This window comes from Falco rusticolus, chromosome 3 (assembly GCF_015220075.1).
Source record: "Falco rusticolus isolate bFalRus1 chromosome 3, bFalRus1.pri, whole genome shotgun sequence".
NCBI lineage: Eukaryota > Metazoa > Chordata > Aves > Falconiformes > Falconidae > Falco > Falco rusticolus.
Genome location: NC_051189.1, coordinates 114,805,269 through 114,820,739, shown reverse-complemented (window position 1 = coordinate 114,820,739; position 15,471 = coordinate 114,805,269). Strand labels below are relative to the sequence as shown.

Sequence of the window (15,471 nt, the reverse complement as noted above, 5' to 3'; positions counted from 1 at the left end):
TTGCACAGTCGCAGGGAAAGGAGCCTGGGTGTGCAGTCAGGGCCATCTGAACAGCATTCCAGCTCTGTGGCCATAAGGAATTCCAAGCCAAACCCTCTCCTGACAGCGAGCACAAACCTAGATTGCTCACATGTACTGAAATCCTTGCCTATCTGGATGTTCCCAGCGTGTCCCTACTGTAAAAGTCTGCAATCTGCCCGGCAATTCTAGCCACATCCCTAAAATCAGATTGCGGATCCAATGCTGCATTGAACATTTGGCAAAGATAAAGTACAAGGATGGCTTTTTGCTTTCTTATTTCCCTCTCCTCTTTGGTCGTGGTGTTTGGCCCTGCCTAAATTAGATGTTGGCTTCAGGATAGCAGCAGCCCAGCTGGTGCAAGGTTTCAGCGCAGCGCCTGCAGGCTGCAGGACAGAAAAGCTCCTCTTCCACATTCGTATTGGTGGTAGAGGAGCAGGATGGATGCTCGTGGAGCAGCATCTCCGCAGTGCAGAGAGCTCAGGGTCAGTTTTCTTCTTGTTCCGCTTCCTTTAACACAGCCTGGGCTGACGCCGCGAGTGCATCTCCTGCGACAGCCTGGGGGTAACCTCAGCTGCGTCTCTGTGCGGGTGGGGAGCAGGGAGGTCTCTCGCCTTGCTCGCAGGAGCTGCTCTGCCCCAGGGGCTCACCGCAGTGCGGTGCGTTGGTCCCTAGGTACCGACACTCATCCTCTCATGTTCTTTAGGTTTTAATTGTCAGGTAGGCTGAAGATTGGTCCTTGTTCAGCTGGGGAACGGCGACAGAGGGCTTGGATTCAACAGAAAAAAGGAACCTCTCGTAATTGGGGTTTTACAGCCAGCTTGGCTGTGAGGTGAGCTTGTGGTCCCTGAAAGTGCCAAGTGTGAGGAATTATGCATGAAAGTACAACACCCAATTAGTGAAATCACTTCATAATGAAGAGCAGAGGAGTGGGTTTGCAGTGCTGAGTGTGCCCACTCCCTCTCTGGAGGTAACGCTGGTGCAGGCTGGGAGTGCTGATCAGCTTGTTCTTGGGTGATAATCACAGCGCGCGGTGAGAGCTGGGGAAGGGAATTAAGTAACCTCTTGCAGCTCCGCTTTGCACCGTAACAGAGACCCTTGAGAGCAGAGCGAGGGCTTTGCTCTGCTGCAGGCACCTGGCGTGAGGTGCCCTGCCTGCTCGGTGGCTGTTAGGCAACAAACCGTAGTGGGAATGCAGTGAAGGGGAGGGCACGGCTCTTTCCCAGATCTGTATAGCTCCTGCTGATCTGTTCTCGTGTCCTGATGGGTAACGCTTGCAGAAAGGTCCTCCCCTGCAGCAAGGGATAGGCAGGAGCCCTGGACATGGACACTTTTGGCCTGAGAAATAACCTGCATCACCAGCGTGAACATTAGTGTGTGTTGTTCTGGATGAAACACGCTGCTGTAATGCTCGAGTGATGACAAAGTGGAGTCGCAGTCACAGCTCCAAATTGTAATTCTTTGGGATGAGCTGGAGGAAACAGGTTGTACCATCTACCTAGGGTAGCTCTGTGCCAGCCCCCGTGTGGTTCGATAGCAGGTGAATGCTGCTAGAAATAAGGCTGGTTCTTGGGTTTGCTACACACCTGCACCTGCGGAGGGACTTGAGCCCAGCACTTCTCACTCCCACCTGCAAACTGGGCAGAACTGGGGCAGCTTTCCTTCAGGCTGGACTTTGCTCCTGGACTTTTGACCTCCAGTTGTGAACTGGGAATTCTTCATGCTTCTCCAGCGGGATGTAAGAGAGGAAGGCTTTGTGCTGCTCCCTCATGCTGGCAGTGCCCAAGGCCAGGTTGGACGGGGCTTGGAGCACCCTGGGCTGGTGGGGGGTGTCCCTGCCCAGGGCAGGGGACCGCAACTGGGTGGGCTTTAAAGTCCCTTCCAATCCAAACCCTTCCGTGATTCTGTGCTCATGGCATACCGCACCAGTGCTGGCTCACAGCTCTGCTTTCCAGCAGTGCCCCTCTCTCCTTCACCCAGACGTTGCCCTGTGCCTTGCTGCAGGCATCGCTGCCTGCCAGAACATCCACTGACAGTTGTCCCATCTGCTCTGGACCTGCATCACCGAGTGGGTGGTAGAGGGGAAACTTGAAGCACCTTCTCTTTGCAGTGGGGGAGGAAGAAAGAGGCATCCAAGACCTGCTGACCACCAAGGGGCAAGCCCTGTGCGCCCACCTAGTGTCCAGGTGATGGAGGGCTCTCTGTTGCATAGGCTGCATGCTGCCAGCATTGCACGTCAGCTCCAGCTCCAGGTGGAGTGCAGGACAGAAGACATGTCCAGTGGTGTGATCCTCATCAGTATTGGACACCGCTCTAATCACGGCCTCTTAACATGAAGGGTTTTAAAACAAACAAGTGAAGTGCTCTGCTTTGAAACGGCCCAGTGTGTTTGCACAGCTGCTGCTGTTTTCTCCAAGAACTGGAAAGCTATCAAATGTGGGAAGAAGCAGGTATCTGAGCAAATCCCTTCTCTGCCCACTGCCCCTTCTTTGTTGCTTCCAGCCAAGAGTGCTCCGGCCAGCCTGGTCCCCCAGGACCGCACAGGACCTGGGATAACCTGCTGGGAGCAGAACATCTCGAGCATGGCATGGTGCTGCCTGGGATCTGCCTCCCGCTCTGCACCGCAGGGACTGGGCTGCAGCTATTGCCACTCTTTAACATTGGGCTTTTTCAGCCTGTCAGTGGTAAAGCTCTTCATTTAAACTGGCTGCTCCATCTTGTCAGCTGAAGTAATCAAGTGGGTTTGTTGTTAAAGCAATGCCTGACAGCTGCCTGGCTTGTTCCTGCCAGAGCGGTTGCTCTTCGTCCTTGGCAAGGCTGGGCTATGGGTAACAGCAAGCTTCTGAGCTCTTAAAAGAAAAAAACAAACCAAACAACAACAAATAAATGCCTGTTTGAGGAGCAGAGTCTCTGATGAGCTGCAGACTAATGAATAATTGAAGAGGGGTCAGTTTACAGGACTTGCACACGAGGAATGCAGCAGTCTGCAGAGCCAGTGAGTGGTGCTCAGCCAGCCCTCATGCGTGGCATGCCGACCCACCAAAACTGCTATGCTTTCTTCTCTTCCATTTCCATCTCCTTCGTGGGTTAATAGAAACCGCCTCAAGCTCTGTCTCCAGAAAGCCTTTTTTATTGAAGGGGAAAGAAAAAAAAATATTTTACTGTGCGCTGTACCTTGGAGGAAATGCATGTCATCCATCTCCCCGTCAGAGTGAAAGGAGTTCCGGAGCCTGCAGGAAAGCGAGGGGTGCTCCTGCCAGCCCCTCCTCGGCCGCGCTTCTCCCGGCTGTCTGAGCCAGGGGGCACGGGGTTGCCGAAGTCAAGTTCTTTGTGGACCCAGGAGGAAGTGTCAGCAAGGCCAGAGCTCTGCCGGCGCTTCCCTGGAGGGATGGGGGAGTCACGGGCTCCTCGGGATGGGGTGGTGGCAGCTCCCTCTGCGCCAGGGACAGCAGCAGAGGGCTGGCACCAACGAACTTACATTTGATTTTTAAAGGGGTCAGATTGGGCTTGGGTCTCTGGAGCATGCCAGCCCAGCAACGGGGCGCTTTGAGTCCCCTTGGCTGGGTTGGTTGGGGGGTCCCTGGCTCCACAGCTGGCTGGGATGCCAATCTGAGACCCTCCCTGCACACACAAGCAGTCCTGCTGAAGCTCCTGCAGCTTTACAAGTCTCAGCTTTGTTTGGAAGCCAAAGCCTAGTTTTGACACAAGCAGTAAATTCCTTCCATAGTTCCTGGTGAAGCTGCAATAACTTTTTTTCCCCCCGGTTGGACTGTGCTGCCTGCCAGGAGCTGCCGTGGGGCTGGGGGAGGCTGGGGACCATGCGGGAGGATGGTCCCAGCTGTCTGGTGGAGACTCCTGCCTTACCTGGAGCCCTTCTCCTTCACCTTTAGGGAAAGCCGCTGAATAATTCCATGGGATGCAGCGATGGAGGCAGAGGCATTGCCTCCCTGAAACTCCAGCTGATCTCACTGCAGCGATGCTCTGAGGCACAAAGGTTTTCCGAACCGCTGCATAAAATCCAGGTCCTGCCCTTGCCCGTCCCAGAGCACGCAGCTGGGATGTGGCACCCCTTCGGAGGTGGAAAACGAGGGTGTTTATCACTTGTTTGGACTTGAAACCTCGGTCTCAGCAGAGCTTCTGGCATGGCTCTGGGAATACTGAAGGGGCTGCGAACACAACCTTTTTGTGCTCCCGTAAGCATTTTGAGTGTGGCGGTATTGATTTCCTCACCACCCGAGAGGTGTATTTATCTGGGTGGCCCGGTTGCAGGTCAGGAACATGCAGCGTTTGCTTACGGAGGGGGAGGCGATGGCTCTGCATCGTCACCGGCCAGCCAGGGAGCACCGGGACTGGGGCCAGCGGTGGTCTTCAGGGGTCACTCCTTCCATGCAGTAGCATGGGGAGTGGAGCCCTAGGGTCTCTGCATGGACAGAGCAGGGGAAAAAAGCTCCTTAAAATAGCTTTTTTTTTTTTTTGTATCTTAGGGGAACAGGACAAAACATGGTATTCCCAGTGTTCAGGGTGACTAATTCCCGTACTGTGACGTTTGGGAAGGGGATGGATGATGAGCATCGTGTTAGGGGCCTGTCCCCAGTGGGGCCAGCGCAGGCGTGTGCCTGTGTCATGGCTGAGCTCTGGAGGGGGCAGCCACTGCCTGCATCAGTAGTTACAAGTATTAAGTGAAAAAATTGTGCTTTGCTACAGCAGGGGCTTGTCCTGGGTGCTCTCACTGGAGTGTTGGTAACGCACAGCTCAGGCCATGCTTTGGATGTGGTTTTTTTCCTTTTCACCTTGCTGTAGTTCAAAGCCACCCTGAAAATGTGCCGATGGCTTGTCTGTCAGCGTGGCTCACACGTGTGGCCTTCCCAGGGAGTAGGAGAGGGCTGGCTTCGCCCAGCACACGTGAATCAAAACCTGGCAGGTACCAAACAAAGGCTTTACCGAGTCCTGAGACCACTTTTTGTGTGTCTTGCAACAAGAAAACTGCCGACAGCATGTGTGCTGTGGGAGGAGTATGGAATTCCTGCGTTCCTGCGATAGAGAATAGTTCCCACGTCCCACGATAACTCCAGGGGCAGCAAACAAGTCTTATTTCTCGTTGTGAAAGCAGTGTTAGATTTTATAATTCAGTTGGAAAAGAATTCTTTTTTAAAAAAAAGTTTTTGAATTCTGTACTGAAAGCAGCAAAGCTGTGTCGTGCCTGGATGGAGGATAGTGCTTTAGTGCTGGTTCCTAAAAGTAATAGTCTTCATTTAGAAAAGCCTGGGATGGGGTCTCCTGGTTTTACCATCATCAAAGCATGAGCTGATCTGGATTTTCTGAGAGCAGACCTTTCCTCCTTGCTGGGAAACGTGTGCAGGGCTGCGGGAAGGGGAGGCTGTATCCTTTGCACTTTCTAAATGGAGACTAATTTGTTCTGTAGAAGCTGCATAATTTAGTTCCTTATCTCCTGGCAGTTAAAGGTCTTTTCTTCTCCAGCATCTCATTTCAGTGGGTGCAAAGTCCTGCTGGCTGTGCACGCTTCTCTCGCAGCTCCACGGCAGGCTGCAGCAGGGCAGGAGAGCTACCAAAGCCTCAGTGGGGTTTGGGAATATCTTTTGTCTGAGCTTGTATCTTTAGCCCAAATTGCTCATTGTCAGCTGATCCTGGCCCGCTGTGGCTTGTAGTGCCTGGAAAGGGTGGGGAGATTTTACTTTTTTTTTTTTTTTTTTTTTTTTTAAAGAAACTTTCAGGATCTGGTGCCAAAATGCCCCTGGAGAGAGCCAGGAGCAGGGAGGAGACTGGGGAGTGCAAGGGGATGCCTGTGCCTTCACCTCTCAGCTCTCTGCATCCCAAAAGGGACCTGAGCTCTCTGGCATAAAGCAGATATTTTGGTGCTCCGGGTCAAATGAGTCTGTTAACAACGGAGCAGATCAAAAACGATGTTGTGAAGCAGAAGGACTTGCCTTGCCATGGGAGCTCTGCTGTGTGAGGCCATTTCTGCCTTCTCTCTTCTTCAGCCTCAGGCTTTTTCTGTGAAAACATCTCAGCCCTTCATCAGCTCCTAGAGACTCTGCCCACAGAGGAGTTTATACAATGGGTGTTTATGAAATGGGTCCTTTTGGCCCTCACCCTCCTGTTTCAGAACAGAAACACGTTTTGGACGTTGAAGATGCTCCGAGTGCCACCTGCTGGAGTGCGCTCAAGGGGGAGCGGTGGCCGGGCAGCCAGCCTGGCAGGGGGCCCTGGGCTCAGCCCTTTGGGGTGACACAGCCTGTCCCACGGCTGCAGACACCGGTCCCTGTCACCGCTGTCCCCCCCACGCTCTGCTGGGAAGCCCTGTGCTCTGTTGCTGCTGCTCCCCTCCTCGCTGCCAGAGCGTGCTGTGTCCATTTGTGGCCCCCGGGATTTTGCATCCTCCCTGTGACAGCTCCGTCCACCTCCACGGAGGACGATGTGCGTCACCTTGTGCCATACAAGAGACGTGAACTTGCCGGTGAGGGAAGGGGCCCATGAAAAGAAATAAGGGTGGAACTGCTCTATCTAAACATCAAACAGGGTAAATCTGCACTGTCTTGGTCTGAATTGTCCCTTTTTAGGGATTTGCTTGTAACCCCTGTTGTGAGGAGCCCAGATGACTGCTCGGAGCGGCAGCAGAGCCCTTCCCAAGGGTCACCAAATTCATTTTACACTGAGCATTTGGCTGCCTCTCTGAGTGGAGAGGAATCACCCGGAGAAAGATGTCCCAGTGCTTCTAGGGTGCTCAGGTTCAAAGGCTTTTGTTTTAAGCCCATTGTGGGGAGGTTCCCGGTGTTACCCATGCCATGATGGAGTTGGACATTCACTTCTCCCAGCTGCCTTGGCTCTGTCAGAATTTGTGCATGAAGGTGGCGGTGAACAGGATTTCTCGACGCTGGCATTACCAGCACCTTTGCTGTGCAGAGCTCTGCCTACGTGACCTGAGTTTCTTCTCCATCCCTCGTTTTTTGGTTTGTTCCATTTTTTTAAGAGACCAATAAAACAGTCCTTGGAGATGGCGTGGGGTGAAACATGCCTCTCCCCCACGGCAGCACTGTTCCCTCTCAGTAATCCCTTCGTGCAGACCTCTGGCAGCAAAGCTCCTGCCAGGAATCCGCCCCCGTCCTTATCTAATTGCTAAGTTCCAGTTGCCAAAGTCTCCGGTGCTCCTTAGCTGTAAAAGTGACTTTGTCCAAGACTTCCATCTTCAAAGGCACCCCACGGTGGGCCCTGCTCCTCCCCTCCCCCCCCCCCCGCCCCCCCCCCCCCCCGTCGGCTGCCTCCCCAGGCTTTTGTCTGTCAAAACAGCAAATGCCCTTGTTCAGCGTGAGTTTAGTTTAAAGGACTAACGAAGCCGTCTCTTTCCCTGCAGATCCTCTTGGATTGCTCTAGGAATCTCCCTCTTCTTTCAAGCGCTGTCTGTGGCCCCGAGCATTTACGCTGTCCTGTTTCTCCCTCCTCCTGCAAAAGCTGTTGCTGATTCTCTGATGTCTCATAGAGGCATAGGCACACCTCTTCCCTCTGTCTGCTGCCTGTTTTTATAAAACCCCCAGGACTGAATTCTTCCGCAGCTTTTCCTGCTCTGAGTGTGGTTGGAAGTGGCTGAGGAGCTCAAGTGAGAGGTCTCACATCTTTTCTCCCTGGCTTTTGGCAGATGGGGGCATGCACCTACTAAGCAAAAGTAACCCTGTGGTATGGAATGCAATGGAATGGTGGTCAGACCTTGATTTGAGCAGGCATCCCTGCAGTGGTGCTGGATTGGTGATGTTTGGGATGATGCTGGAGTGGGAAAAGCAGAGCCCACAAGGTTTCATCCCTGGGAGGGAGAGCGGCGGTGGGGCTATGGGAGCTGGATGGCCCAGGGAGCACGGGCTGGGATTAAACCCGATGGAACGTGTGTGGGAGAACTCCTCTTGGGTGGAGAGATTTTTAAATCTGCTTGAGGTTTCAAATTAGTATTTTTTTCTTAATTGTGTGTGTGGTATGTGTAAGCACGAGAGAGGTTGCTTTGGTGCTTAGTTGTTGAATCCAACCTTGATACTGCAGTGCCTGCTGAATTAGATAAAGTGAAACTCTTACATTCTCCCACGTGTGTTTTTTGAACTTCGGCAATTGAATGAAATTGGTATGATCTCGCCAAATGTTCTGCTTGGCTGGACTTCTGTTTTCAACTTCTCTTCTGGGCAGTAGTGAGTTGCAGGCCAGGAAACAACTCCTTTCCTGAGTAAACAGGGAGTAGCAGCACCTGTAGGTCAGTACCTGACTGACCTAGCTCTTGCTCTCCCCTCCCAGTAAAGCCCCAGCAGTGGCGGTGGGCTGGCGCGGTGACTGTGCCACGTGTAGGGTGTGTGTGCGGCACAGGTCTGTGGTGACATTGCTCAGCTCCTGAGAGGTCCCGGAGCAGTTGCAGGCTTCTTGAGAGGCATTGCTTAGAGGGCAGGTTTCCTGTGGGGGTAGTTTGTGTCGCCTTGCTTTCCTGGAAGTCGGTGGATGGCAAAAAACCGAGTTAACATCTGCAGCTGCTGATACGACCATCTCGTTGCTGTGGGCAGCACTTCCTCTCGTGTCAAAATGGCTCTGCCTGGCGGCACAGCTCCCCTCTCTCCATCCCACCTCTCTGAACTGGTCCAGCCCATCCTCCGTGCTGGCCAGTGGCTCCATTCAGACCCAGGTACCACAAGCCGAAGCCCTTCACTTTGCAGGGCTGTGAGATGTCTCTGCTCGGGGCAGAGCGGTGCCACTCAGGGACGAGCATCCCACAGGACTCCTCAGGCTGGGGCTAGGACGGGGGGCTCCCGGGAGCACTGGAGGTGGTCCACCAAAGCAGTGCAGGCAAAAGTACGCGTGGTTCTGGTCAATTCTTTGGTTGCAAATGAGACCAGCCACCAGGCTTGCCCAAATAAGGCCCTTGCAGGAGGGGAGGCAGTGGCTGCCGAGGTTTCTGCGCTTTGTTTGTTCCCCTTTTTGAGAACCACCACTCTAAAAAAAAAAAAAAAAAAAAAAAGTTCCAGACAGAGCAGCCTTTGCCGCTCTGCTCTAAGCAAAAATCAGACTCCAGACTCGCTTCCTCTGCAAAGCTGCAGCATTTCTTGCTTCCCATTTATGTCAAGCTCCCTCCGGAGCGGGAGTTGCTGCTCTGCAGGGCTGTTACTGCCCTGGAGTGAGTTGCATAAAATAACTTCATGCAAAAGTTCAGGAGTGTGAAGCTCCTGAGGCTGGTACCCAGGAGCGGTCTGCACTGGGAGGATCTGCACGAGCCGTGCGGTCAGAGGTCTTCTCCATCCAGTGTTTTCTGGCCAGCAGCTGTACATCTGTGGGGACAGCCCTTTGGGCAGCGTGGGGGCACCGGTCCCACTGCTGGAGCGTGTTGACGTGCCAGCAGCTGTCTCTCTTCAGGCAGCAGTTCTTCACACCATCGCCTTCCTGTTTATGAAACCCTGATCCTTCCCTCCCGGGTGCTGTTCCAGTGCTCCGTGGGATGTAACTGGATCCCAGCAGGAGGCAGAGGCACTCCCTAGCTATTCTGGTTTAAATCTATAGGGCTGGCAAATGTCCTGTTTTGTGGAGCTGACCTTGGGGCTTGCTGGAGCTTAGTCCCAACAGTCCTGCCTGCTGGCACAGAATTGGATTACAGCATCTTTAACCCCTGCACAGGGAACCGGTTGTGTCTGGCACTGATGGATTTGGGAATCGTCTTTCCTAGGACTGATGTGCCAATGACAGCAGGTTCACGCAGAGTTTACAAACGGGTCTTGGCACTTCAGTGCCAGCGTCTGGCCCACTGCTGCTCAGACAGCATCATCTCACTTCTCCAGGACCCAGGGGTATAGGAACGGAAGAACAGAACTGGCAAACCCACTGTTGTCACCATCCTTTTGCTTTTCAAAAATACGGAATAATGCCTAGTAGTGACTTAATTCTGCCCTAAAAGCATCAAACTCACCTGGGATGATTTGGAAGCATGATGGAGGAAGGCTCTTCCCTCGCCTCAGCCCTTAGACTCAGAACCAGCCTATTGACACGCAGCTGCCTGCAGCGCAGTTCCCTTTGACTTGTGCTTCTTGCTTTAGATTTATCACCTTATATTGGGATTGTCACCCGCTTGGTTGGTTCCAGTCACTTTTCTAGGGAGCAGAGACAGCAAAGCAAAAAAGGGTTTGCACTCTTGCAGCAGCCTTTGCCTCTGTGGCCATTAACTGCATCTGAAAGCAAAGAGCTGATGGCTTCTGCTTCTGCCCAAGGCTGGTTTGTGGTCTCTGGGTTTAGCAGAGGGGCTTCAGGGTGGCTGTTTTCCTTGGGAAGAGCCTCAGGAATTCAAAGCAGTGTTTCTAGGGGTCAAAAGGGGCAGGTAGGCTGAGCCAGGCCCCCGGCAAGGCGAGACAGGGTGAGGATGCAATTCTGGGTGTCCATGTTAACACACAGGTCAGAAAACTTCTCAGAAAAGTGGCCAGACCACAGACCGGGGCACTGCATCATGCTGTCTCATGCCGAAGCATGCCTGCCTCCTGCAGCTGCTTTCCTTGCACGAGCTGTAGCTGCCCAAGCACAAGCTCCAGCTTCTGTGTTTCTCTGCGCAGAACTGTTTCGAGCTGCCTCGTGCCTCCTACCACTGAGGGGGGAGCGATCCCTGCCGGCAAATGGGCTCTAGGAGTGGGAAAGAGCAATGGGGATGCTCTGTGTCGACACAGCTGCAGCCTGGCACAGTGCTAATGCTGCGGTCCAGGGCAGCACTAAGCAGCTTAACAGTGGCAGAAGTTGCATTGGTCTGGCAAGAAGTTTGGCAGGAACTGTGACTCTTTGAAGATACAGAGTAGGGGCAGCTAAAGGGATTCTGCAGAACAGCAAATGACCTTGCAGCGACACTGGTGAAACAGCCGGTAACTTTTGAAACCATCTAGGGCATCTGTTTTGCATAGATGAAACGCAGATGGCCTCTTGAGGGGAACTGGGAAGTAAGCACATGGCTCTCTTCTCCTTGCAAACACAGAAACTGGGAGAGAACTGATTCAGAACCATAGGGCTCACGTCCTTCTTTCTGCTCCGCTCCCTGTGGCTGCACTGCCTGACTTGGCCGGTTCCCATCTCCTTCCCAGCCCGGCCCCGTTAAGGCATCCCTTGGTGCGTAGGAGCAGGGCACGGGGCAGCGTCACAGTGCAGGAGCTGAGCTGGAGCCAGCGGGCAGTGTTGTGCAACCCTCGCGTGGGGCCCGGCAGCAGCACCCCAAAGACCTGATGCAGCAGATGACCAAGCGGTGACTGGTGTGGGGCAGGGACAAAGCAGGGAAGGATGCAGAAGCTGCCTCCTCCCGGCCCCTTCCCTGGGGAGCTGCAATCCAGCTGATCCTACAGGGACAGCATTTGTGCTGCTCAGAGCAAGGGCGGTGTAACTTTGGAGAAGAAAGCGGCGCAGACTCTCAATTGCTGGTTGCTGCCGCGTGTAGTGACTGAAATTGCTCTTTCTGTGACATGGGGGACTATACTGATCCTCTTGAAAAGCCTGCTGAGATTTGCTGATGGAAAGAGCCATGCCTAAGCACCCGTAAAGCCATCCAGTGTTTTCATTTGGCTGCTGGTATTGTGCAGCCATCGCCACACAATGCAATTTCCACATACAAAACCGCAGTTTCCTTTCAGCGAAAACTCCTAAAATACATCCCGGTGACGTAACTACTACACTTGGGGTTCTCGTGCTGGTCTGGGTGCTGCAGAGAGCTCTAAGTTCAGAAGCCAGCTTGCAAAGTATGGGAGAATAGCAGCCCAAAGCTTTGGAGATGCTGAGGCTCCTCTTTCGCAGCAAGCCAAGGATCCAGGAGGCAAGTGTCTAGCTGATAAAATATCTGCTCTGCATACAGCGCTGTGCTCTGTCTCTTCTGCAGGACGCAAGAAGCTGGTGCATCGCCTGACCTTAGAGAGCCAGACCTTAGCCAGTTTTAATTAATGACTTCTCTTTTGGAAAAGGCATTTCTGATGGTAAAACTGCTTTCTAAGAAGTGTCTTTCCTAGGTGCTGCCAGAATTTGGGAGTGTTTTGGGACCAGAGCATGTGTTGAAGCAACAGAAATTAAAACAGCTTCTGGTTAGTTGTTGATGAATAGGAAGCGAAATGCCAAAAGCGTAATCTGTTTCAAGCTCTTGCAGGGTTTTTTTTTTCCCCCTTGCATTTAGATGTGACGGTCTCAACCAGCAAAGTGACAAAACGCGAGCAAAAACAAACCTGTCTCTTGGCTTCTGGCTTGTAAAATCCTTCCTCAAAAAGGGGGAAAGTATGCAGGAGGACTTGTATTTTGAACTTCATGTTGGAAAAAAACCCACCCTGTATGTATGTCCCCAGCCCCTGACCTAGGATGACTAAGCCATCTGTGCAGGTCTCAGGCAACTGGGAAGTTCTGAAGTTCTCTCCTCCTCTGACTTGAGGGACCTCCTGGGCTCAGACCTGACCTTTTATTTTCCAGGAACAGCAAATATAATTTCCCAGCGGTGCAGGAACCGGTGTAAAATGGCCTCCCGTGAGGCTGTGGGTGCCAGAAGATGGCTGGTAGCTCACAGGAGCAGTGTCTTGTGCTGGGAGGGTGGACCGGCAGAGAGACCCGTGCTTGTGGGAGCAAATTCAGTCCGTCCCCATCCAAGGCAGGGCTTGGTGCAGTGGAGGAGCCATGAGGAAGCTGCTTTCCCTGCGGGTGGGTGTGATCCCCAGCGGGGCGGGTAGGGGGGCAACCGCTGAGGTTTCCATCATCACTTTTGGGTGCTGGGGAAGGGGTTTAGTTGTAGCTTTGGTGGGTGTGCCAGCCAGCTGCCCCAGGCATCGCTTCCCACGGCGGCGGCGGGACAGCCACCTTCTCCCAGACCCAAAGAGACCTTGGCTGCTCTGCAGGGACAAAGCGACGGGGGGGAGGAAGGGGAAGAGGTGACTGCACGGGCCCCCTCCGATCTGATTCAGTCCTTCCGGAGCTAAAAATCAGTTAGTTCTTAACTCTGATCTCGCTGGCTTTATGCAACTCCTCCTTTCCCTCAAGGCTTGCTTTTTCTTCTCTTACCTCCCCGGAGCTCCCGTCCCGTTTTCAGGTCGCTCTGCCTCATGCTGTTCCCACCTCGTCGACATTGCTGGCACCGAAGAGCCCTGCCAGTGCCACAGGCTCCGTCGTGCTGATAAACTGCTTGAAAAGACACCAGAGAAGTCACAGCCTGAGTCTCTCTTGAGATCCCTTCTGTCTACAGTCGCATGAGTTTTGTCACAGCCAAAGATTTGAACCTCTCGGAGGAAATGTTTCAAATCTGATTTGATTTTTTTTTTGGGGGGGGTGTGTGTGATTTTTCTATTCAAACTTAGGTCATTATCTAAAACACAGGTGGAAGAGTACCTAGATGTGATAGCAAATCTGTGTACGTTCACTGACATACAGCAGGCTTGGGGGCTGACCTTGGAAAAACTTGCTGACCTTGCAAAAACTTACTTCTTCCCTTAAGCCTGAGGTTCTGGGGGAGAAGGAGCTGTATCCTAGCTGAGCAGCACTTTTCTGAGCTCCCTTTAAATGCTTCTGCATCTCTCCCTATATAAGGGTTCACAGAATTGCATCTGGCCCCAGAGGCAGCGTAAACTGACATTTCTAATGCTGCTCAGGGACCTGTCAGAGCAGCTGGGCTGGCCTTGCCCTGCCCTCGAGGGATGTGGTGAGTTTTGGCATTTGAATATGTTCCTCCTGGTTGCTTTAGAAACGGGGATCGTGCCCCTGGAGAGAGGCCCTCTCCTTGCCGGGGGTGCCTGACTTCCCTGCAGACCCAGCACACCGCTGCTGGAACAGATGCTTTTGGACTTTGTCCAGCTGAGAGTAAAATCTGATCTCAACATTAATCAACCTACCAGAAATTAATTCTCTCTCCTTGGTGGTGGTGCTGTGATTCTTGGGGAATACACGTCACCGAGTGCCGGCGCCGTGTCCCTCTCCACCGCCCGTCAGAGTGTATCAAAGCCTTTAACAGCAGCTGGAGCCACCAACGCAGCTCAGAATCGTGTCCCGAGGAGAGATGTCTGGGGGGGCACCACCAGTGACTGTAACCAGCTCTCCTGGTCTTGCTAAACAAGTTCATTGGGAAAACTTTAGCAGAGTATAACAGCCCCTCTGTGCTGACACTTATTTATTGTCCCACAGGCCAAATCAGACATCACTTGGATAGAGAAAGAGCTCGTGGACTCAGCAGACAAGGTAAGAGACGCAGATGTGCACCTGGGGGGGACGCGTGCATTTGAGTTACACTTTGTCCCACGACAGGTCGTCCCACGTATGCGAGGGTGTGAGCAGAGCCCGCAGGGACCTCTCTGAGAAGCAAACCCTTCCTCGCAGCACGCCCCGGCAGCCTGGCTCAGCTAGGTGGGACTGCTAATGCAGAAAGCAGCTATTACTCACTTGTTCACATGACATCCTGGACTTGACTTCATCCTCCTCCTCCTTCCTCCCCACACCAAACCCCTTTCCGTGCTGTCATTTATGTCTGCTGTGGCTTTCTGATCTTGTCAGCTTGCTGGGGCGGGCGCTCCAGCGTTTTAGGTGCGTGGACATACCGTGGGGGTTTTTGATTGCTTTTCTGAGGCTCCTCTCCCCGCGCCGAGTGCCTGATAACACAACATGCAAAATTGTGTCGGTCTGGACAAGATTTATCAGATCTTGCCGGGCCCACGCACAGAGAGCTGGCTGGCTGCATCTCCTGCACAGCTTCACTGAGCAAGGCAACGCTTCCTTGGAAGCAGTGATGCTCATCTTTGGGCGGCACATTGCGGACAGGGTTTCTGTTTCACGGGGACTGTGGCAGAATGAAGGAGGTGTCAGTATGAGCCGACTTTCCCGGAGACTTGTGCCCAGTGGCTGCACGGTGCCGTTCCGTGCTGCTCCAGCTCTGGACCTCATCAGCTATTGAGGTTCCCTCTGCGGAGCTGGGACCAGCTGTCTCGCTGATATTAAGTCATTTGTTTCTTTCGTTATTGGTTCTCAAAGAGCACATTATGGGGGTGGAGGAGACAAGATAGTCATAAGTAGCCTCTCTGGGTCCAAACCAAGATTCTCTTTTCATGCTCTGCACTCTCGGGAGAAATTCAGAAATCAGCACTGAGACGGGGTTAGTTCTAATTGCAAAGGTGCGTGGGTGTCTTTTTACTCATTTCAAGGGGTTTCTTTCTTACCTGCACTCTCTGGGGTCTTGCTGCAGAGAACACATCTGTCCTGACCCAAAGGAAGGGTCAAGGGGGGCAGGCTTGGCAGGGGAAGAAGGCAGAACAAGCGCTCAAAATACCTTTTCTCTGTCCTGCCCATAAATCCAGGCAGCAGTGGGTCCAGAAACTGTCTGCATCAGAAATGCCCATAAAAATACCTCGCATGGAACTTCTCAGGGTGGCTCATAGGTAGCTCCAGTGTGCAGGACAAGGGCTCTTGTGCAGCATAAAGCAAGCAACAGACTAGATGCAAATC

General features: G+C 53.1%; 1 protein-coding gene across 1 annotated transcript in view; it reads left to right on the top strand.

Moving 5' to 3' along the window:
* The window catches only part of RPS6KA1 (ribosomal protein S6 kinase A1), a 41,429-nt gene that overhangs the window by 8,897 nt on the left and 17,061 nt on the right, over nt 1-15,471 (top strand). Inside the window, 1 exon segment of the mRNA XM_037380505.1 lies at nt 14,161-14,214. Coding sequence (XP_037236402.1) covers nt 14,161-14,214 — 54 coding nt within the window.